At 38.3% G+C, this 24,996-nt stretch overlaps 1 protein-coding gene across 2 annotated transcripts in view; it reads right to left on the bottom strand.

Annotated features, from left to right (window-relative positions):
• PTGES3 (prostaglandin E synthase 3) overlaps window positions 1-24,356 on the bottom strand; it is a 28,624-nt gene extending 4,268 nt beyond the window's left edge. The window contains exons 1-5 of one of the 2 annotated variants that reach the window (XM_004379911.2): window positions 23,959-24,356; window positions 3,701-3,814; window positions 3,475-3,544; window positions 2,810-2,908; window positions 1,632-1,721 (exon numbers count right to left, since the gene is read on the bottom strand). In XM_004379911.2, coding sequence (XP_004379968.1) covers window positions 1,632-1,721; window positions 2,810-2,908; window positions 3,475-3,544; window positions 3,701-3,814; window positions 23,959-23,960 — 375 coding nt within the window. In that variant the 5' untranslated portion in view covers window positions 23,961-24,356. Of the gene's footprint in view, window positions 1-1,631; window positions 1,722-2,809; window positions 2,909-3,474; window positions 3,545-3,700; window positions 4,489-23,958 lie in introns of those variants that run through there. The other variant, XM_023734550.1, reaches the window with a different exon arrangement.
• Between the last annotated feature and the right edge of the window lie 640 nt (window positions 24,357-24,996).

Below are 24,996 nucleotides of genomic sequence, written 5' to 3'. Positions count from 1 at the left end.
GGAAGAGTGTAGTCAATGTCACTGAACTGTGCATGTAGAAATTTTTGAAATGGTGTATCTTTGGCTATGTGTATTTTCACCAAAAAAAAAAGTTGTTGAGAAGTTAGAGGGTTGATATGTTGTGGGGCTGTTAACTGATGTTATAAAACAATATGTGTACTTCTGTTTCATGAGAAACTATTTCTTCTGTAAGCCTTCACCTGAAGTACAATAAATAAAAAATTCTGGGCATAGGCATTGTGCTCTTTTAAAGATCTATACGGGATCAAACTGACAACAGCAATTTGAAAGGTTAGACAGGAAGCTTAGGAGGGCACTGAATTTATGTTAATGGGGGATGAATGATTCAGAAAAGGAGGTCAAGAACGGGTGCACAGCTTGAAGAATGTAATCAACATCACTGAATTGTACATGTAGAATTACTGAACTGGTGTATGTTCTGCTGTGTATATTTTTAACAACAAAATAATAAACAGAAAAAAAAAAATCTGGGCAATCTAGTTTTAAATAATACAAGTAACTAATAGTTTCCCTACCTCCAAAGGCAGTGTTGAATACTCTTAAATTTCTCTGAGTAGGAAAAATGTGCTCAAAGTGTGTCAAGCATTATGCTAGATGCTGAGAATACAATGACAGTACAGCCAGAGAGAACCAAACATATTCAAGAGCTCTTTAAGAGGTAGAAAAAAACAGAACAGCGACAACAAAAAGACAGCTATTTTATACCAGATATAAGAAAGCAATATAGGGAGGCGATGAAGTAGAACAGTGTTCTGATTTGCACAACTGGATAAATGGTGGCACCAATCACTGAAGGTAAGGACAACATAGCCGATAAAAATCACAAGAATATAACATTCCCTAACCACCTCCCCCCCCGCAACTGAAATCAAGGTGCCTGAGACATGTGAGATGTTAAATAAGCAGTTGCATACACACAGCTGGAAACTTAACTCCTTTAAAGTCTTTTTAAATTTTCAAAGGAGAAATACAAATAAAGTCCAGTTAACTGATTTCGAATTGCAATGAGAAATCGATTTCGTGGGTATATTTTCAAGTTACAATCTCATGTTCTATTTTCTAACCAGCTTTACTCTACTACATTCGATAAGGTCTATTCTACTTAGAGGGAGATCTTTCATTTTCTTCTTTGGCTGTAGCAATATGTACTTGAGTGACGTCTTGGAAGACAGGTTTGTCTATGTTCTCTAGTATTTGCAAACTAAAAATATCCCTGTATACCTCTCAGTGTGTCTCATTGTATTGAGTACGATTCTCATGCGTAAAGGTTTATATTCACATTATATGGGCCCAAAATGCAAGCCAATTACTGCATTCCTGCTCCAAAATAGCAATTTGTTCCAACGCTGGAATAAAACCAGCTGTGCTGGATTGACTGCATGGATTATTTTTCACCTTTATACATCAACTTTAGAATCTAAGGCTAATCTAAAAAAGAAAATCATGAAACAATATTAAACTTCAAGATTAAATGAGCATTAAGATTCTTCTTCGGTGTTACTGCAGAATGGCCCTAAAATAACGCATTTCTTAAAGACCAGTAGGTACTTAAAATCAAATCAAATGGACTATCATGGGGAGGGAAGAAGAATGCATTTAAAAGAACTTACCTCAGAGAAACGGTCAAAATTAGACATGTCTTCATCTGAATCATCTTCCCAGTCTTTCCAATTATTGAAGTCCACACTAAGCCAATTAAGCTATTGGCCAATACAAACATCACCTTACGATTAGGTTAAATTGAACTCACTAGCATGCACCCTTAAGACTACATTTTTCAAACTGTGGGTTCATACCCATTAGTCGGGACATGGAATCAGCACACAAAAAAGATTGTGAAATCAAATGTAATAACAGTGAATACAGTTTCATGAAACATGTCCCACAATTGTTACATACCTATCTGTGTGTTGTTGTTAGATGCTGTTGAGTCAGTTCCGACTCATAGCAACCTTATATACAACAGAACAAAACACTACTCGGGCCCAGTGCAGTCCTCACAATCAGGAAGCTCATCTTTTGGCACTACATAAGACAATGTTCTGCTGCTATTCCTAAGGTCTTCACTGGCCAATTTTCTTAGAAGTAGATTGCCAGGTCCTTTTTCCTAGTCTGCCTCAGTCTGGAAGCTCTGCTGAAACCTGTCCACCATGCGTGACCCAGCTGGTATTTGAAATACTGGTGGCATAGCTTCCAGCATCACAACAAGCTACCACAGTACAACAAACTGACAGACGAATATGTGTACTAGACTGCAGTACTTTTTTTTTTTTAATACCATGGGTCATTGTCAAAGTTTGACAGCCATGCATTAGGAGGTAAGTGAATCTACGAATTACACGTCACAAAAATCTATAACCTTTATTTATGTAGTTCCTTGATAAAAGGCATTTTAAATAAACTTCAGCAAACAAACCCACCCTTTCAAACAAAAAAAAAAACACTGACAGAATCCAGCCTCAGGTAACTTGAAGAAAGCAGGTTTGTGCTGTATTTTATTTTTTTTCAGTGGCACCAAGATATGCTTCCACATGATATATGAGTAATTTATAAAGGCTTCTAAAATCTGCTTCGGGAATGCAAGAGATCCTGCATCGACTAGTCATTAATCTTATTCTGATCATACTTGGTGTTAAGTTAAAAGTAATAAAATCTCAAAGTAGAGAATATAGAACACATGACTTCAACAGCACTTAGCCGTATAACAAAAAACATCATGTTCCTTATGCTAAACTAATGTATCTTTCATTACTTAAAAATATTAAACTTTCAAACAAAAGAAACCTACCTTTGCTCTTTCTTTTGTTAACCTTGGCCACGACTGGCCAGATTCTCCTTTTCGTAAACAACATAAGATTGATCTGTCCGTTCTTTTATGCTTGGAATCCTAAAATCAAAAAACAAAAGCACCATCACACCATTTCTCTCTCTAGTATCACTGAAGGATAGAAAGTAGCTTGTCATTCCCCACTTCTCTTTTCTAATTTCTTTCTCTACATTTTCTCTTGACTCTGCAAGAAACATCCCCAAGACTAAACATTTCACGAACTAGCCAACTGCAAAGACAGACCTCAAAGAGTTCCTTGTTTAGCCCGGTACTTTTTTCCCCTTTTCTGCACACAATGAATACAATAAAACCTGAAAGAATTAAGAACTAATATGGTCAACCACAGACCGGTTTAAACACTCTATTCTTAGATATGAGTCGGAATCCACTTTGACAGCAACAGGTTTGGTTTTTTGTATTCTTAGATAACAGTGAAAAGAGTATGCAGAAATAGTTTGAGGAAAGGGAAAAAAAATACTGCAAAACACAAATATATTCCTAGTTAGCTTCTCAACTGTTTTAAAAAGAAATGGAGAGAGAATCACTTTTTACTACTAAAAAAAGGACTTGAAGTATGTCCATTTCCTCACAATTTAAATCAGGATGAAAGCATCAAGACTACTTACGTTTGGATCAATACAATGAAAAAGATCAATTTCATTTAAATGTTTAAAATTGTCACTTCCTCCAAGGCAACTGTAAAAAAAAAAAAAAAAAAGAAAACAAAAAGCCTCTTCAAAGAAGGGAAGATTAGTAGTAACTTTACTTCAGTGAAAAAAACAAAACAGCAAGACAAATTACTCAGATGTTTGAAATAAGCCATTTACCCAATGACATAAAACAGTAATTTACCTGAATGTAAGTTTGGATTTCTCAAAATTTACATTAACATCTTTACTGTCTTCAACACAAAATTCAATAAAGACATAGTCCCTTCGATCGTACCACTTTGCAGAAGCAGGCTGCCTACAAAGAGATAAAATTAGACAAAGTAAGCTGAAAGGCATTAACTGAATATTTACATAAACTCCCAAAGTTTAGCACGCAGTAATATATTCTCCTACTCCATTATAGCATTAATTATTTTGAGGCAGTTTATTACAATTTCAAACTGAAACCACATTCTTACCATAACAGCCATATTCCAAGTTACAACACAGAGCTCTAACAAGGTATAGTTCTAGAATGATATTAATTCAGTAATAGGAGACATTAATCATTTACCTAGCACATAGCAGATTTAAGTGCTATTCCTTTAGAACTCTTAAAATTCAAACTTACAGAGTTAATAAACAAGGAAACTAAATCACTGACAAGTGAAATATACTATCCAGCATCTCTGCTTAGAATGCTAGAACTGTGGGGAGGAGTTAAAAACTAGGAGAAATCAGCCTTTGTCTTCAAAAAAATGTTCTCATCTGCAACTTATTTCTGACTATATGAAGCAACTATTTTTAGGAGGGCAAACAAATCTTCTCAACATACTTCTTTGACTCTACATAATGACATTAGACAGCCCTGTTTTGTTAGATGCCATCAAGTTGATTGACTCATACTGACCCCATGTGACAGAGTAGGGTTTTTTCTAGGCAGTAATCTTTACAGGAAGCCCTGGTAGCACAACTGTTAAACGAGCTCAGCTGCTAACAGGAAAGCTGGCAGTTCAAACCCACCAGCCACTCTAGGACACTCTGTGACTCAGTTCTCTCTGTCATGTAGGGTCACTATGAATCAGAATCGACTTGACGGCACACAACAATCTTTATGGGAGTAAACTGCCAGGTCTCTTCTCCCACAGAGCCTCTGAGTGGGTTCCAACCACCAACCTTCCAGTTAGCAGCTGAGTGCTTAGATGTTTTGCCACTAGGGCTCCTACTAGAGAGCCCTACCCATGTATAAAACTATCCACAATTCTTGGTCACCAGAAGATGCTACACCACCAAATTCTTTACCAACTGGCAATTACAAAAGAATTAGGCATTTTCCCTTCCTTCCCTTTATGAGCCTCTACTCACGATAAACAGATAGTGCCAGCTGATGACGTAAACTTTTACAGAAGAATTTCAACCCATAACAAACTATCTGATTTGGCACTGATCATCAATGGATGAAACCATTAGCAACAATTAGACGAAGTTGATGAGAACTTACGATCAATCTTAGCATCACTAAAAATGGGACAACCATATGATTTGATACACAAGGAAGTGGTCCACAGTACTATATACATTATTTTAAGTTTAACCTCAACCTAATCAAATCTTTAAAACTCACATCTAGTCTACAGAAAATCTAAGGGAGAGGAACAAGTTAAATGATACCACAGAAAGTAACAAATCTAGAACATGGTTTCTTTGACAGTCAATGGCATGAAGGAAAAAAGGAGAAACTGCTGTACATTAAAAGAGACCAAAGAGATTTAGCCAACAAATACAATCTGTGAATGTCGTTCTGTATCTTAATTCAGACAAACATTAAAAGAAATTACTGAATCAACTGTGGCAATCTGGATACAGACAGGATATATACACAGAACGGTTAGTTTTGTTGAGTGTGGAAGGTATTGGTTTTATGAAAATACGTCCATTCAAGATGAAAACTAAAGCCTATGAGGTATGCTTGAAATACTTCAGGAGAGGAAAAAGGGATAAAGCAAACGGCAAAAGCCTGCTAAGTTTTGAATCTGGATGACAGAATACACAGATAGAAATTTACTACTCTACTGACTTATACATGTCTGAAAACACTCGTAATTCTCTTTTTAATGACATTAAATTACTTTGACATGGTATGCATTTTTCCTTTGAAGCAACCCCGACTAATTAAGAAATCCCCTCAATTTAAGAAACAAAAAAGCAAGAAAATCTTTTCCATTCATTTAGAACATAGGAAGATGATAACGATAGCTTATATCTGGCTACTGTCTAACATTTACTCTAAAATTTCAGAAATTTTTGCTTTGTTAAACAGCACCTACTTGTTGCCACTGGTATCCAAGGTTGCAAATGTTCCTTATTTTTAAAGAATTATGTCTGGGATTTAATTAGAATAATCCAGTGGGATGAAGGGGAGATAGAACCAGATGCCAGATATAGATTCAGGATAGAAACCTCCACATTATGGGCCCTCAGCAAGAAGATGGGTATAACCTGAGCGGGCTGCTGGTTTCTTGAAGCTTGGTAGTTAAGGACTGGTTAATGGAGGTAGTAAGCATGCTGACAAGATCTCAGAGATGTGCTATGTATGACAGAGTTGGATGTACTATGCACTATCAAGGAGTTCACTGGGTAAAGAATATTCGTGGTATAGTAAATTCAACGGGTATTAATCATAGTAGGTCTTATAGCATGAATTATCTAGTACTTGCTTATATGCATGGGGTATATAATGTACGATTACACATAGGATGGGGTGTGCAAGATTAAGCACAGATAGCACAGTTTAATGGGGAGGTACACAGAATGCACGACATACACAGTGAACTTCTGAAATATGCACGGAATAGTTTACGTAGAATTTCAGCTTTGGGTGTTGACACTGAAATGGAAATCTTCTTCCCTGACTGTCCTTGAAGATAAATCTTCACTTATGGTTTACAAGACCGCTGTAATATAGTATATATACTACAGGAACCTTCATTTCAGGAGATTGTTTTCAATTAGTTCTGCAATGGGTGTAAGGATTAGGATGATGGAAAAGTAGAGGATTGAGATTAGTTGACCAGTAATAACATAGGGGTGTTCTACTGGTTGGCCATCTTTTGACCATTTCAGACGTGAAGAACAAAATTACATGCTCCAAATCAATTTTTCTACTTACAAATTTTCAAATATAAATTTGTGTTAACATCCAAATTCAAATGTAAATTTTATTTTCAATTACTCAAATTTATTTGCTACAACAGAACCAAATCTAAACACTGACATAATTTTATATCCACGTTAAGATGAAATGGCAACAACTAAGTAGAGCACAAAAATGAAAACTTGCACAAGATAAAAAAGACGTCCGCTGAATGCTCAAGTTTAATGGGTGCAAATCACTGTACTAGTAAGACTAGTGGTGAAGTTACTAATAGCAATACAAACAGAATTTGTTCCAAATTCTGAATCCATTCCCTGCTGTAACAAAAAAAATTAGTAACAGTGTAGGAAGTGACACTACTTTAGAATCTGAAATTGTTGAATCTGCAGACCCCATAAGTAACAAATATAAATCCTGCTTTGTGCAATAGTTTTTTTTCTAATGATGTAAATTACTGGATTGAAAGAGGGACAAGTGATTGTCAACATCACAGTAGTCCATTTGAAAATTCATGTTGAAAATATTTGGATGGTAAGCAAATAAGGTTCTGTACCCAGAATATACTTCTAGGGTGCAAAGCTAATGGTAACAATTGTAACAGGGAGTGGCTACTGTATTCTCCATCAGTCAGCTCTATGTATTGTTTTATTTCCAAACTACTCAGTCCTAAATCATTTAATTCTCAATTTGCTACAGATGGATTTAGCAATTGGTGCAAATCAAATGATTGATAAACATGAAAACAGTTCGATATTATCTGTGGTTTCAGGCATCCACGGGTGGGGGACGGTCCTGGAACGTATCCCCTGTGGATAAGGAGGGATTACTGTACTAGAAAACTGTTTTGCAACGCGTTGTTGCTATCACTATAACAATAGCTGAACGTGGACTACCTTTTCGAGGAAGAAAGAAGTGTTTGGGTCCCCACAAAATGGTAATTTTGGGAGTTTACTTGAACTTGTTGCTCAGTTTGATCCATCTTTAGAAGGTCACATCTCAAAATATGGTAACACAGGAAAGGGCAACCCACCGTATACGTCTAAAACAATGTGTGAAGAATTAATAAACTTAATAAGTGATAAAGTTCGATCAATTATTTTCAGTGAAGTATAGCTCGATATTTCAGCTTGTCTGTAGATTCCACACCAGATCTTTCGTATACAAATCAACTAAGTATTGCTTTAAGATATGTATCTCCAACAGATGGAAAACCTGTCAAGGAATTTATCACATTTACTAGTTTAAAAAGTCATTCCGGTAAAGAAACTGCAAATCAAGTACTTCACTATTTACGGGAGTTTGCAAAACTGATTTGTTAAGTGCAGAAGCCGGTCTTATGAAACCGATGCTAATATGTCAGGGTGTTTATAAAGGCACGCAACAGAAATTCTTAGAACGTTATGAATATGCCATTTTCATACATGTGTCACATATTCACTTAGTCTTGTAGGATGTAGCATAGTAGATCGTTGTCCAGAAGCGTTTGATTTTTTTCCTACTGTTCAGTTACTCTACACATTTTTTGCTGTCTCTACTCACCGATGAGCAGTTCTTAAAACATATTTAGGCAATGATCGAATATTAAAGCATCTTTCTAAGACACTGTCATGGATTGAACTGTGTCCCCCCAAAAATGTGTGTAGCAACTTGGCTTGGTCATGATTCCCACTATTGTTATGACTGTGTAATCTGATGTGATTTCCTGATGTGTTGTAAACTCTACCACTATGATGAGATTATATGTGATCTCCTCATGTGCTGTAAATTCTATCACTGTGATGAGGTTACTGATGAGGTTGACAAGATTAGTGTCTTAATGCAATCTTTTGAGATATAAAAGAGAGAAGTGAGCAGAGATACATGGGAAGCTCATACCACCAAGAAAGCAGTGCTGGGAGCAGAGCGTGTCCTTTGGACCTGAGGTTCCTGCACAGAGACGCTCCCAGACCAAAGGAAGACTGATGACATGGACCTTCCTGCACAGCCAACAGAGAAAGTGTTCCCCTGGAGCTGAGACCCTGAATTTGGACTTGTAGCCTACTGGACTGTGAAGAAATAAACTTCTCTTTGTTAAAGCCATCCACTTGTGGCACTTCTGTTAGAGCAGCACTAGATGACTGAGACAGACATGCTGGAAAGAGCATGCTGTAGCAACAAGTGCAATCCTGGAATCAAACTCAGATCCTAGATGCCTTAGAAAATATTGCTGAAGACCAGACATAAAAACGCGATATCAAAAGAGAAGCTGAAAACATCGCCAACAAAATGCAAACACTAGAGTATGTATATTATGTTGGTCACGTGGAATGAATATATAGCAGCATTTTCATGGGATGAGTCAAGCTCTCCAAGATTAAAAAGTTAACTTCACTTAAAGACATACAGAGATCTCTACTAGTCATTAAGTTATTTACATAATTTAAGAGAAGAATCTGAAAAATTTGAAAACACAAAACAAATACTGATTATCAAGTAGTTCACTGTCGCAGAAGCATTAGAAAGAAACAAGTAAATGATGGAAATGCCCCAGAAGTTATCCTTCACTGAGTGCCAGAGATCAATTTTGCATAACCACGTATTACATCATCGACACACTTTATATTGCATGAAAAGTCCTTTCAAAAACAGATTTTCCTTCTTAAACAATGTGGATATACTAGATGAAGAATGATCGAAGGCAAAGGTATCAGCGCAGCCTTCTTAAAGACAAACCTTTACGAAGAAGTGCAACAATTTCATTCTAAGAACTAAGTTAACAGATTCAGGAAAGAGATTTCACTCATGTAGGCATGTATGATTTGATAATAGAAGATAAAACACAATGTGTATTTCCCAAAGTTGAAATTGCTTAACACATATTCTTAACTTTAATGATCACAAACTGCACAACAGAATGCTCATTCTTCTCCCTAAAGAGACTGAAAAACCCTCAGCATACAATGACTCAAGAAAAACTTCATTATCATTATGTATGGAAGTAGATATGGTTTAGCAGCTTGTGAAGAAATTGTTAAAAGAACAGAAAGAAATGTTTTCAATTATAACTTGTTATAGATGAAAGATCTAAAAATATAGTAATTCGCGGTAACATTTCTTTTCTCATCACTAAATTCTTTTATGACATCTTTTCATTTGTCCACTCATATCATTATTATGAAACAAGAATCAAAACTGAAGTCTGAGTCTTTTAAAGCCAAATTGGCCAAAGTCAAATTTTTCATTGTGGGAGACCAACAGAATTTTACACTGATTGTTGAAACAACTAAGTTCACTGACTCATTTTGTTTGCTGTAGATTATCTGGAATATTCTTTTGCAGAAAAAGTGGTGTACAGTAACAATCTGAGTACTCTGCGTATCTACTGAAAGTTTTATAATCCAGTTCATCTCATTCCATTCACATGGCATATCACGCTTCTGCATTTAATCACTAATATTATAGCTGCATTTAAAAAGAAGTTACATCATCGATAGGTAAGACACACAGACACAGACGTTGCTGTTAGGTGCCATCGAGTTGGTTCCAAGTCACAGCGACCCCATTTACAACAGAACGAAACACTGCTTGGCCCTGCGCCATCCTCACAATTGTTGCTACGTCTGAGCCTGCTGTTGCAGCCACTGTGTCAATCCATCTTACTGAGGGTCTCTTCCTCTTTTGCTCTAACCCTCTACTTTGCCAAGCATGATTTATGTCCTTCCCCAGGGGATTGGTCCCTCCTGATAACATGTTCAAATTACGTGAGATGATGTCCCGCCATCCTCACTTTCAAGAGGCATTCTGGTTCTTCGAAGGCAGATTTGTTCGCTCTTCTATTCTTCTTCGCCAATCATAATTCAAATGGCATCAATCCTTCTTCTGTCTTCCTTATTCCAGCACTCGTAGGCATATGAGGCCACTGAAAATACCATGGCTTAGGTCAGGTGCACCTTAGTCCTCAAAGTGACATCTTTGCTTTTTAACACTTTAAAGAGATCTTTCGCAGCAGATCTGCCTAATGGAATACATCGTTTGATTTCTTGATTGCTGCTTCCATGAGCCTTAACCGCGGATCCAGGTAAAACGAAATCTTTGACAACTTCAATATTTTATCCATTTATCAAGATGCTGCTTATTGGTACATTTGGGAGGATTTTTGTTTTATGGTAAGGTGTACTCCATACTGAAGGCTGCAGTGTTTATCTTCATCAGTAAGTGCTTCAAGTCCTCTTCACCTTCAGCAACCAATCCTGTGCTATCTGCCTACTGCAGGTTGTTAATGAGTCTTCCTCCAATCCTGATGCTGCATTCTCCTTCATATGGTCCACCTTCTCGGATTATTTGCTCAGCATACAGATTTTTAATAAATATGGTGAAACAATACAATCCTGACATACACTCTTCCTGATTTTAAACCACCTAGTATCCCCTTCTATTTGAACGACTGCCTCTTGGTCTATGTACAGGTTGCTCATCAGCATAATTAAGTGTTCTGGAATTCCCATTCTTTGTAATGTTATCCACAGTTTGTTATGATCCACAGTCAAATGCCTTTGCATATTCAATAAAACACGGGTAAACATCTTTCTGGTATTCTCTGCTTTCGACCAAGATCCACCTGACGTCAGCAATGACATTCTTCGTTCCACGTGCTCTTCTGAATCCAGCTTGAATTTCTGACAGTTCCCTGTCGATGTACTACTGCAACCATTTTTTTAATGATCTTCAGTAGAATTTTACTTGTGTGTGATTATTAATGATACTGTTCGATAATTTCCACATTCTTTTGGATCACCTTTCTTTGGAATGGGCAGAATTACGGATCTCTTCCAGTTGGCTGGCAAGGTAGCTGTCTTCCGAATTTCTTGGCAAAGACAAGTGAGTCCCTCCAGCACTGCATTCCTTTGTTGAAAGGTCAACTGGTCCCGTCAAACCCTGGAGCCTTGTTTTTACACAAGGCTGTCAATGCAGCTTTGACTTCTTCCTTCAATACCATTGGTTCTTGATCATACGCCACCTCCTGAAATGGCTAAAAATCGACCAATTCTTTTTAGTACAGTGACTCTGTGTATTCCATCTTCTTTTGATGCTTCCTGAGTCATTCATAATTTTCCCTGTAGAATCCTTCAAAATTGCAACCCGAGGCTTGAATTTTTCCTTCAGTTCTTTCAGCTTGAGAAATGCTGAGCATATTCTTCCCTTTTGGCTTTCTAACTCCAAGTCTTTCCACATTTCATTATATTATTTTACTTTGTCTTCTTGAGCCACCCTTTGAAATCTTCTGTTCAGCTCTTTTACTTCATCATTCCTTTCCTTCGCTTTAACTACACTACATACAAAAGCAAGTTTCAGAATCTCTTCTGATATCCATTTTGGTCTTCTCTTTCTCTCCTTTTTAATGACCTTTTGCTTTCTTCTTGTATAACGTCGTTAGTGTCATTCCACAACACGTCTGTTATTCAATTATTAGTGTTCAATGCGTCAAATCTATTCTTAAGAGTCTCTAAATTGAGGTGGGATATACTCAAGGTCACATTTTGGCTCTTGTGGACTTACTCTCATTTTCTTCATCTTCAACTTGAACCTGCATATGAGCAATTGATGGTCTGTTCTGCGATGACCCTGGCCTTGTTCTGACTGATGATATTGAGCTTTTCCATAGTCTCTTTCCACAGATGTAGTCGATGTGATTTCTGTGTATTCCATCTGGCGAGGTCCACACGTATAGTCACTATTTATGCTGTTGACAAAGGGAAACCCTAGCGGCGTAATGGTTAAGAGCTATGGCTGCTAACCAAAAGGTCAGCAGTGCAAATCCATCAGACACTCCCTGGAAACCCTATGGGGCAGTTCTACTCTGTCCTATAAGGTCGCTATGAGTTGGAATCGACCCAATGACAACAGGTTTGGTTTTTTTGGTATGTTGTCGACAAAAGGTGTTTACAATGAAGAAGTCATTGGTCCAAAATTCTACCATGCTATCTCCTGCATCATTTCTATCTCCAAGGCCGTATTTCCCAACTGCTGATCCTTCATTTCCAACGTTCACATTCCAATCACCAGTAATTGTCAATACACCCTGATTGCGTCTGATCAATTTCAGACTGCAGAAGATGGTAAAAAATCTTCAATTTCTTCATCTTTGACATTACTGGTTGGTGCATAAATCTGAATAATAGTTGTATTAACTGGTCTTCCTTGTAGGCGTGTGGATCCTGTCCTATCAATGACAGCATCATACCTCAGGATAGATCTTGAAATGTTCTTTTTGACTATGAATGCGATGCCATTCTTCAATTTGTCATTCCTGGCATAGTACACCGTATGACTGTCTGATTCAAAACGGCCAAAACCAGTCCCTTGCAGCTCATTAATGCCTAGTAATCCTTATGCTTTCCATTTCATTTTTATGACTTCCAATTTTCCTTGATTCATAGTCTGTACCTTCCACATTCCAATTACTAATGGATGTTTGCAGCTGTTTCCTCATTTTAAGTCATGTCCCATCAGCAAATGAAGATCCCAAAAGCTTTACTCTATCCACGTCATTAAGGTTGACTATACTTTGTGGGGGCAGCTCTTCCCCAGTCATATTTTGAGCGCCTTCCAACCTGAGGGGCTCGTCTTCTGGCACCATATCAGACAATGTTCCTGCTGTTATCCATAAGGTGTTCACTGGCCAATCTTTTTCGGAAGTAGACTGCCAGTTCCTTCTTACTACTCTTAGTCTGGAAGCTCTGCTGAAAACTGCCCACCATGGGTGACCCTGCTGGATTTGAAGTATCAGTGGCAGAGCTTCCAGCATCACAGCAACATTTAAGCCACCACAGTATGACAGAGACGAATGGTGGCATAAACATGTATTACATATATATAAAACCTATTGCCGTCAAGTTGATTCTGACTTGTAGCGACCCTACAGAACACAGCAGAATCATCCCATAGGGTTTCTAAGGAGCAGCTGGTGGATTTGAACTGCCAACCTTTTGGTTAGCAGCCAAGCTCGTAACCACTGCACCGCCAAGGCTCCATGTATGTACATATAGATATCACACATTCTGCTGGAATGAGTAAGCAGAGGCAGCGGCACCACAGATTATCAATGTTTAGGGCCCTGACATGCCTTAATCCAGCCCTGGTTGCTTTCCACCATCCTGGCAATAATCCAATCTCCAGTTTCTGAAATCTCAGGCTTCTGAAAGAGCTCACTACTCCTCTTCCAAGTTTCTCACTCCAGGGCTTTGAACCATAATCTTCCCCGTTCTGGTTATCACTCCGCTTAACCAAATTAAAAATAATTTGGGTCTGCTGTTCAGATTCTGCTTTGTTGGCCATAACTGAACCAATTTGAACTGGTTCAAACCCACACAGAAGCCTGGTGATCTGCTTCTGAAAGGTCACAGCCTTGAAAACAGTACGTTAACAGTTCTACTCTGCATACATTGGGAAGCCATGAGTCAGAATTGACCGGACAGCAACAAATGACATATAAAAAAATCTAAATATAGCAGACAGCTTTTTAGGTTCTGTTCATATTAAGGATGTTGGAACCAGGCAGAATCTTCCTCCCTCCCCCAAATTCACATTCAACAATTTAGGCTTACATAACCTTCCAGATAATAAAATTTAAATTATCTAAACCAGGGGCCAGCCCAAGAGCTAAAAATGGTTTTCATATTTTTAAAGGGTTGTAAAATACAAATGTGGGACTCAGACACTGTGGCCTGCAAAGCCTAATATTTACTAGCTGACCCTTTACAGAAATTGTTTGCTAACCCTGATCTAAACCATTAAAAATACAATTCTGAAGGGGGGTGGGATGGGTGGAGGCCTATTTAATCCAAACCAGTAAGCAGCACATATTTGAAAGCAGAACTGAATGTTTATGACTCCCCTTTCATCATCTATGAGGTTCGCAACACTTCTTTTTTCTTAACACACGCAAAGAAGCACTGGTTTCACTCTAGTTCCTAAACTAATCATATACTGGATTTACCTTTAACTTTTATACTAACATTTGTAAAATTTCTAATGATTCTGCAAGTCTGATAATTCATTTTATTAGTAACATACCTATAAGATAAAAAAAAAACTTTTCACCTCTTCATACATCATATAAATAATCCACTTCTTTAAGAAGGTGGAAAGAAATCCACAGTAGGACATTCCACGCTCTTCTGACAAGCTCTTCAAAAATCTATAGTAAGAGCTGTATGCCAATTCAAGCAATTTTATATAAACTAAAACCCTCTTCTATAGTTCTAAGTTTCCTTCAGTCAATTCTGAATGGACAGAGTGGAAACCATATTTGTTCCCAAATATCACAGATTTTAATATGCTAGAAACATTCATTGGGTTATAATTCTGATTTGTAGAAAATTACAAGCACCACTCACTTTTAAAAAAAAATGCACCAGCAAAGCCAAATAGGAAAAACAACTAAGGAAATCTCCCAGTTATTGCCAATTCTTTCAAAAGTTTACTATGACAAATCAAACTGAATTATAAAAGACAATTAAAACACCTCAAGTATTTTTTTAGGGGAAAAATAATTCCAACAGTATAGGCATGCTGACAAAATTTAGATAAATCCAAATACTGGATACACACCCACTCCTTATTGACTATCTCGTATCTGACATTTTGCATTTACGACAACAGTAAAAAAAGAAAAACAAACTACAATCCAATTATTTTGCACTTTAACAATGTACTTCTGGCAGTAACAAATGTTGAGATGCGAGGCAAGAGTTTAACTCTGGGCGTGATGGTTAAGGTTATGTGTCAACTTCGCTCGGCCATGATTCTCAGTGGTTTAGCAGTTGTATAATGATGTAGTTATCCTCAATTTTGTGTTCTGATGTGGTCAACGTTCATTTTCAAACAACGCCGATTTTCACATAATGACATGGTCTTTGGAACCTAACCATGGTGACAAGCGAGTAGTGGGTATCACAGAATTCTACAGCATATGACTCTTCTCTAACATCCAACACTTTGGTCAAAGCTCCAACATCTTTATTTCCTTTTTCTCTTGAATTTCCAATCTCCCGAAGTTTTTATAAGCAGTCACTCCAGACCATTACATAGCAAGCCTGAAAAATCTTGTGAGGTCTGTACATCAGAATTTAGTGAAACAAAACAAAATTTTCAGAATGCAATGAGAGACCTAATAATTCAAATTTGGGGAGGGTGAAGGCAATATACACATACACACACACTCTTCAGTTTCCATACAATAATACAGAATTTCACTTTATTCTGCTTTATTTCCCCCAGCAATCTAATCTTTAATACCTTTGTTTAATGACAGTCTCCAACTAGACTGTTTTTTTAAAAACAAAAAAATCAAAATTTCTACCATATGCTTGTTAACCATTGTCATAGAGCAACATGTGTACTGTTTAATGAAAAACTATTTTGTTCTGTAAACCTTCATCTAAAGTGAGAGTAACAGCACAACTGGAAGAACATAGCTGATGTCACTGAACTGTGCATGCAGAAATTTTTGAAATGGTGTATATTTGGCTATGTATATTTTCACCAAAAAAATAAAAAAGGTCAAGAAGGGAGAGGGTTGACATGTTGTGGAGTTGTTAACCAATGTCATAAAATATGTGTACACTGGTTCTGTAAGCCTTCACCTGAAGTACAATTAAAAAAAAAAAAATTTCTACCATATACAAGTGTAACAATTCACTGTTAATATTTGAATTCTTATTGTAAATCATTGGGAAAAAAATTAAGATACTATCATCTGATCACACACCCATACAGAAAAACAAACGTACTAGAGAAAATAATAATGCCATTTAATAAAAATGCTCTACTTTTGTAAGAATATTCCAAGGACTGTAAAATGTGATACAAAGATATGCTAATTAATAAGAACCTTAATAAATATAAAAATATTTACCCATTTAATTATTAACTTTTTGGGAGTCCCTCGGTGGTGTAGACAGTTAATGTGCTTGGCTACTAAACAAAAGATTCGAAGTTGAAGTCCACCCAGAAGCATCTCACAAGACATGCCTGGCAATCTACTTCTGAAAAATCAGTCATTGAAAACCCTATGGAGCACAGTTTTACTGACACCCATGGGGTCACCATGAGTCTGCTGACTCAACAGCAATTAGTTTTATGTAAGTTATCATCTATTAATGGTCTCATATAGAAATTAACCACAAACACAGGAAAAAAGTAAAAGCTTCTGGATTAATTTTGACTGAAAAGCTTTCTTTAGATTTAAAAAAAAAATGGAAGGGAAGGATGAAGAAGGGTAGAATCAGTTAATGGGGTATCTATGGTGCTGATCCAAGGTTGAGACAGACCAGTTTGACCAAAATGTAACCAATAAACTAAACATTCCCAAAATAAAGGCCCCATAAATAAGTCAAATATACTTTGACGGTATATACTGACTTGGTGTTACTTCTTTTCCTGAATTCTCAAAACACAGCAAAGCCTTGATTAACAGAAAATAAAATCAAAGATTTGATTTATAGATGACTCCTGGAAACTCTTTCAACCCCTGACCACCAATCTATTTTCCAACCAATATAATCCAGGACAGTCGAATTCGATTTAAGTGTTATATACCAGAACACAGGACCAATGGTAGGACACCCCAATTAGTCTCAACTCTCACAGTGATGCACCTCATGTAGCGATCATACAGCTAAATGTATTTTGAGCTCAGATCATGCATGGAGAATTTGAACATTATTTGTTAAACCTTTACTGGACATGGTGTCAGGAACTGTTCCAAAATTCTAGATATGGCAGTCAACAAAACAGATAAAATTTCCTGCCCTTTTAAGCTTACATTCAAATTAGATGAAATTTTAATGAAAAAATCTTCACCCTCTAAGAAGTATCCGGGGACGTGGGGGGAAATCAGATCCAATACTAATTATGGTTTATCTCTCTTGAGGAATAAACAAGTGGTATATCACAGGGTAATAATCTTCCTTCGTTTTTAATAATATATTCTCTAATAGTACACAACCTCACATACTTTATTCAAAACAATAACCCTCCTTAAGAGTATTTTCTTCATGGAGCACTTCGTCTGAATTAAACATCTCTCTGCATTCTGAAAACAATAGGAATCGGAAGACTAGCTCTTTACTGTTGTTAGTTGCCGTGGAGTTGATTCCAATTCACGGTGAGCCAATGTATGCAGAGCAGAACTGCTCCACAGTTTTCAAGGCTGAGACCTTTCAGAAGCAGATCACCAGGCCTTTTGGAACTGCCCATCTTTTGGGTAGTAGTTGAGCGCTTAACTGTTTGTACCACCCAGGTACTCCTAGAGCTTAATAATGGAGTAAATACTATCTTTTTAGATTGTAAGTTAGGAATAAACATATTTCTACGAATAAAAGCTAGTGAAATCTTTTATACATCCCAGAGTATCTTTAAATATCTTAGAAGAAAAATAAAACTCATTAAAATAACAGAAAAAAATAATAATTACAAAAAATAAAAAATAAAAAAAAAAAATAACAGAAAAAAAATCAGCAGTAAAAAAGGATGTTAAAAAGTTCAGATTCACTGATTTTTAAAAACCAAGTTTGTGAACTAATATACCATTTGCAAAAGGGACTCAAGAAAACTGGTAAATTTATTTCGTTTTGTGGTAAGGAGACATGAAAACAATGTTATACAAAGGGAAAACACAGTTCCAGGTTTACAGACAGAGTGGTTTTTCCATGTTAAATAGTTATCAAAAAGTCCTGCCTGTAAGTGTCCGAAACCAAATTCTCTCTCATACACATATTCTTTGATCAGAAAAAAACCGAAATACGCCTCTTGTATTTTCAGATCAGCTGTACTATAATAGAATACTTCCCGGAAAGGTGATCTGAATGAACATGCTGTCCTGTGTTTCCCAAATTATCTTGCAAGGTGCATCAAGGCACCGTATATGAACCTTCAAGGTTGCAGGACAGTATTTTAAACGAGAGGGTTGCAGTGCAGTCAATCAGTTAACATGACTCTTCCATCCATATAGTATTTGTAACTCCCACACGAGTGGGTGGGACTATGCAAATAAGGTGCATGGAACCCTAACAAGGGGATTGGTCAGTTCTGCCATCCACTAAACTTAAAGACAAAGAGAGTGAGAGCCAAACGCCTTCACAGGCGGAAGACATGCTGGCAGAGTGGGATACCCCTGGGCACTTACTGGAGGATTTTTGGTGGCTGTTGAGATAAAAAGCCAAGTACCCACATAAATCAATGGGGAACAGGAAGTGAGATGGAATACCTAACTGATTTCATGGTTTCAGAAGTTATAGTTACCAAAATGCATACGTATCCTATTAGCAAGCAGTTATGTAAGAAAAAAATTTTTTCTTTTAATTTATGCATATTATTTTTTTCAAACAGCTACTAGGTTGTTGAGGGCAGTGGTGGTCCAGTGATAGAATTCACGCCTTCCACGCAGGAGACTGGGGTTTGATTCCAAACCAATGTACCTTATGCACAGCCACCACCCATATGTCAGTGGAGATTGCATGTTGCTATGATGCTAGAACAAGTTTCTGCAGAGCTTCCACACTAAGGACTAGAAAGAAAGGTCTGGTGATGTACTTCGAAAAATCAGCCAACGAAAACTCTATGGACAACAGTTCAATATGGTTGTGCAAAGGGTTGCTATGAGCAGGGGACCTATGATGGCAGCTAACACCACTGCTAAATTGTTAGAACAAAACATTAACTTGCTTGGGACCCAACTAGCTAATGAATATAACCGCCTAGCAACACAGTGGAAAAATTAGTGAGACACCAAGGGCAACACAAACAAAAAATGTTTGTGAACCTCCATGCTAGTTCCTTTGTTAAAATAAAAATAGACGTGAAAGTTGTTCTTAAAGATAATGCCCCCCACCCCAAGTTAGTGTGTCTCCTCCAGGGCTTCAAACCGGCTCTGCCCGATTCAGCCACGACTGAGGAACAGTCACCGGAACAGACGCCATTTTTTAATGTTACAGTGAACCAGAAAGATAGCCAGAATGGGAAAAATTGTGAGTCGAAGCCCTGATACAAACTTAATCTCCCTCTAAGAGAACAAGGGCAGCACAGGCATTACATAGCAACCAAATCTCTTGTCCTCGATTTTGAGCACAGTCCGAAAGAAGCACCGCTGCCCTGCTCAAAGATGGCAGCAGATGGTGCTGCTTTGAATGTGTGTAGCTCTCCTACAGTGCTGCCAATAACCCCATCTCATACATCAGACTCCTGAAAGAGCTCAGTATGCTTCTTCTGAGTCTCTCATTCCAGGGTTTCAAACCGTAATTTTTCCCGTTCGGGGTACTACACCCGCCAAACTGCAGAACTTCAGCTCTATTCTGTTTTGCTTCATTAGCCATGACTGAATCGGTTCATACCAGTTCAAAGCCCCGGTTTCCTCCAGGCAACTCTATGACCTTGAATTCCCATTTTTGTACATTCTTCCTTTTAATATCTCCCCAGCAGATAAAATAATTTTCTTTAAACACAAATGAGACTCAAACAAGGTCAACTGTCTTTTATTGTCTCCATTACAGACAAATTTTAGGGCCTTGGTGCTCTATTGCTGTATGTCAGGGAGTGGCACAAGTTTTAACATAAACAATAGTTTAGATTATATGATAAATAAAACTGAACTCCAGGACAACCTGGGAAACTGCTATTCCCCTTTTTATAATGTGGAAAAAACATACTTTCTGTCAGTAATCTAGGTTCCAATTCTATTGGAATCAACTCTTTAGGATACTAATTAGTACTGTGTGAATTCCTATTTTAAGACCTAGATATTGAATCTAATAAAAAAATCTTAGTATTATTATAAACTGTGGTTTATACCATTTCAGTACACAAGGATAATTAAATATGCTCTAAAAAGACCCTGACATAAACACTATCAATAAAGCCTCTTCTAACCTGACAGCAGAAGAACTAGACGGTACCTGGTTACCACTCCCAGCCGTTCTGACCAGGGACACAACAGAAGGTCCCAGATAGAATGGAAAAAAAATTTTTTTTTTTTTAAATTTTTTTTAAAAAACAAAATCCAAATTCCTAAAAAAGGCCAAACCTACTAGGTCAATAGAGACTAGAGGAACTCCCAAGACTATCATCCTAAGATACCCTTTGAATTTGGATTTGAAGCTATTTCTGCAAGTCACCTTTCAGCCAAATAATACATTGGCTTATAAAATAAACATTATCCGTGAATAATGTGCTCCCTTAAATAATTAGCTATATGATACCAAATGGTCAACATTTACCCAAAAGTAAATGTTCTCTACATGAGAAAAGCAACTGTGGCACAGAAAATCCACAAAAGCACATTCATTTAACTTTGAAATACATGACTAGGGGAGGGCATACTGCTCAAGAAAAGTTAAAAAGTAATCAGCATCTTCCTGGAAAACAGATCAAAGCTGTCTGGGGGAAGCAGGGGAAGTGGGTCTCAATTTAAAATCTATTACTGCCGATTCATACAGTAAATAATAAAAAGTTTAATACTCACACTTTGTATTTCCATAGCAAAATACATTAGACACAATTCTCAATTTAAGAACTCATATAAAATATGATGTTAAGTTTTTAAGAGCTAGGTTGATTCTAAGCAGTTGGTATTAAGAGTTTTGTTGTTTTTTTCCCTAAAAGGGGACAATCACTAATCACATAAGACCCTAAAATGAAAATAGCTTCTAGAGGGTTTTTAAACTGAAAACTCACAATTTTCCAGGAGAATCCTAGTTTAGCATATAATATTAGCTTGCAATGAAGTGATCTGTCATGTCCAGTTTCTACTGCCTTCTAAAGTCTGAGTATAAAAACAAAAGAAAAAAGAAAATCCAGGTGCCAGATTACAGTGGTTAGGAAATCAACACGGCACAAAGACCATCATCAGTTACTCTTCCCTAAACTATCAATAGTGCCTTTTAAATAGAATTTAACTGTATACCATATACCGACTATGACAATTTGTTTTGGAAGCTAAAGACCGATCAACTGTACAAAAGCCAAGTGATGGCAAAGTAATATTTTAACTAATGTTCGAGATAGTCACTGTACGTTTCTGGACAACCCACCCACATCCTGCAAGGTTAGGTTTCGGCAGGTATTAGATTCAGGAGGAAGTGCTAAATTCCCAGTCTCCTTTCAAGTAGGACAGAGACTCAGCACTCCTTTGTAGTCACTTGATAAAATTTTTATAACTTGATTAAGGATTAAAGAATTTTAACTAGGAAATCATTAATAAAGAGCTTTCAGATAAGGAAAAACACACCTCAAAACCTTTAAAACATCCAGCATAGATATCTCTCCATGTTAAAAACAGAAGTTTATTAGAGACATAAACAAAATGAACCCTTATCAGCCAGATTTTTCCTAGGACTAGATGACCCAATTAAAGGTCTCTGCCAATTCAAGTAACTGACTCATAATATTCATTTTATATTCACTTAAGTCGTTAGTTCAACAAGATCCCCAGAACTTACAAGATGGCACATACTGAACAAACATTTTAAAGAGAATGAGATTTATCTGGTTCCTTCAAAACCCTCATTTTGAAGGTAGCAGTCTTGTAAATATAGCCTATCCACTGCTTTTTGGAATGCTGATTGCTACACTCTTCATCTAAATTTTTATCTACTTACATGGCCTTAAGTTTCATTATCTATTCATTTAAGTGACCTTCAAAAAGTGTTTTATTTCACATCATTTTAAACATGTTATTTCTTTGTGAAAAGATATTTTTTACTTGGCTACATTATTAAAAATTGGTACTGCTTTATCTCACAATTTTCTCCTTCATTCACAAATTCCCAAGTACAGAAGGCTTAACCTCTTTGAAACAACTATTAACTAAATGAGGAATCTTAAGGGGAGTAATGGGAAGATTTCAACAAAAAAATATGAAGCCTACAATTCTCAATTTATAAGTAAACAAAAAAAAATTCTGCAAAACTCTAACATTCTCTTACAATAAAGTACATGCTTTCTTCTTGAGGCTGCTTCTCAGTCATCAACTGGCTATACTGTATTCTTTATTTATCCATTTAGATTTCTAGTCCAATATACTCACCATCAAGATAATTGTTACTGCCTAAAACCTCAAAATCCAACGTTATTTTTTGCTCAATATTTACCCTTATTTTCAAAAATAATCTATAGATTAAAAAAAAAAATTATTTGGCCAGAAAGTGTGTCACTTTTTCACAAGAATAAAACTTGCTCCTTTTCAATTGTTTGTTCTCCTTGTATCACTTTTTGGGTGCAGTTAGTAACAAAAACTCCACAAAACCGGCAGTTCTTACATCTGAAAAGGTTTAAGACTTTTCCTGAGAAGAATGCATGGTGTGGAAGTGGCAGTACCAAGAATTCTTGCTTAGTTAAAAATCACCGAACTTTCCCTTTATTATAAAAAAACTCAAATACATAAATAATTTGTAGTCACTTCCATATAAACCACAATTTAAACAAGAAAACAATTATATACCTATTTAATCCTAACTTAAATTGTGGTACAATAAAGATAACCTCATCTGAAGTTTCATGTGGAACACGGAAAATATCCCCAAGTTATCTTTCGGTTCGACACGTGCAAAACTACCTGCTCGATACTAACTCCTCGCTGCCAGACACGGCTGAGTTTTGGCAACCCTCATTTCCTTCAAGAGATTAGGGTTAGGAGGGGGGGCTGAAAGGACCCATACTCAAGAAATCAAGGAACTTGAGAGGGAAATAAGTTGTGGTGACGGCGTGGCCTCACTCTAGTTGCCTAACAGTACCAGTGGCTCACGGCGGAGGGCCGCGTGGTGCGCTCCGAGTGTGCACCCATCAGTCTTCTGGTTGCACCCACCACAGGTGCATTTGACCCAGGGCCTGGTCCTGGCATCACAGAGCGGTAGAACCAGACTGCCCAAGCAGCAAAGTGGCAATCCACGATAGTCCACGCCTCCCGGGCGCCCGCAAGGCAAAAGGCTCACAGATTAAGGCCTAAAGCTAAGTTACGGAGAGTTACAGGTAACCCAGACCGCCAAAAGGGGGAAAGTGAAATTTTCCAGCACCGGGAAGCCGAGAGACAGTTTAGAGGTGGGGAAAGCGGCCATCTGGAGAAAAAATGTCCTCCACCCGACAACGGTAACCGGAACAAAGATACTGGACCTCCCATCCTCAGGCAGGAACGACTGCCACCACTGAGGGGAGCAAGCAGGCAGAGGGACCGAAGGTGGCGTGGGGGGGAAGGCCGGGGCGGCTTCCCCGCAACCCCCAACGCGGCCTCGGCCTACCACTACGCCGACCTCCCCTCGGCGGGGTGTCGCACTCACATTGTGAACGGGGCAGGGGGATGGGTGGACGGGCCTCTCTGGCGGCAGCTGCTGGGGATTTGACTCCTCTCCGGTGGCAACTCCGGGGTTTTCTCCCCGGTCGTGGCCTCTTCTCGCTTCCTTCAGACGACGGCAGCAGCAGGCTCGGCCTGGGTCCCCAGAATGCACCGCGCGGAGAGAGCGGCTCCTCGGGTCGGAGAGAGGAGGAAAGTGTAGGAAAAGGGGCGCGAGGACAGAGAATGAACGTGCGTGCGTGCTAGCGAGGGGTGGTGAGGCCGGGCGGCGGCTGGTGACGCAGCAAAATACCCGGGCCCTGCCGCCGCGCGTGCGCAGTCCTTGTTTTCGGGCTCCAGCGCAGCTTTCTAGAGATATCTACGGAAAAGGCGGAGTCACCCAGCTCCTCGCGTTTCTTCCCGGCGCCCGCCCCGCCCTTCGTTCTCTCCCCCTGCTGAACTCGTTCCCGCCTCTCCTCCCGCTCTCCCTCCTCACGGTAGAAAACCGTTGGCCGCCTAACCGCCTGGCCACGCGCTTTTGGCGATTTCTCTGAGAAACGGCTTCGGTGGCCGTGGGAGGAAGGCTGAGGCGGAGGGACGCAAAGAATCGGGAGGCGTGAGAAGTGAAATGAGAAATTGGTTACTCTTGAGGGAGTAACTAGTCCACTGAGGAAATATTTCACCGCCAAGAGAGATGTAAAAAGCCTCTGCTGGTGGTGGTGGTGGTGATAAACTTGCGGAAAAGGGCTAACGAGAATCGAGGGCCTGCATCCACCTCGCCATTTCTCTGAAGGGAAGAGGCCGTGTCCAGGGTCAGCGGAAATGCGAGGTCTTTGGGTGAGGGGAACCGCTTGCCATTTGGGGCGGGATTTGCCCCTACTTTGAAACAGGAAGAGTCCTGGTGGCGCAGTGGTTAAGAGCATGGCTTCTAATCGAAAGGCCGTCGGTTGGAATCCACCAGCCGCTCCTTTGAAATTCTGTAGGGTGGTTCTGCTCTGTCCTGTAGAGTCCCTACGAGTTGGAATCACTTGACGGCAGCTTTTTT

The sequence above is a fragment of the Trichechus manatus genome, unplaced genomic scaffold (assembly GCF_000243295.1).
Source record: "Trichechus manatus latirostris isolate Lorelei unplaced genomic scaffold, TriManLat1.0 scaffold00069, whole genome shotgun sequence".
NCBI classification, from domain to species: Eukaryota; Metazoa; Chordata; class Mammalia; order Sirenia; family Trichechidae; genus Trichechus; species Trichechus manatus.
This window is presented reverse-complemented; position numbering and strand designations above follow the sequence as displayed.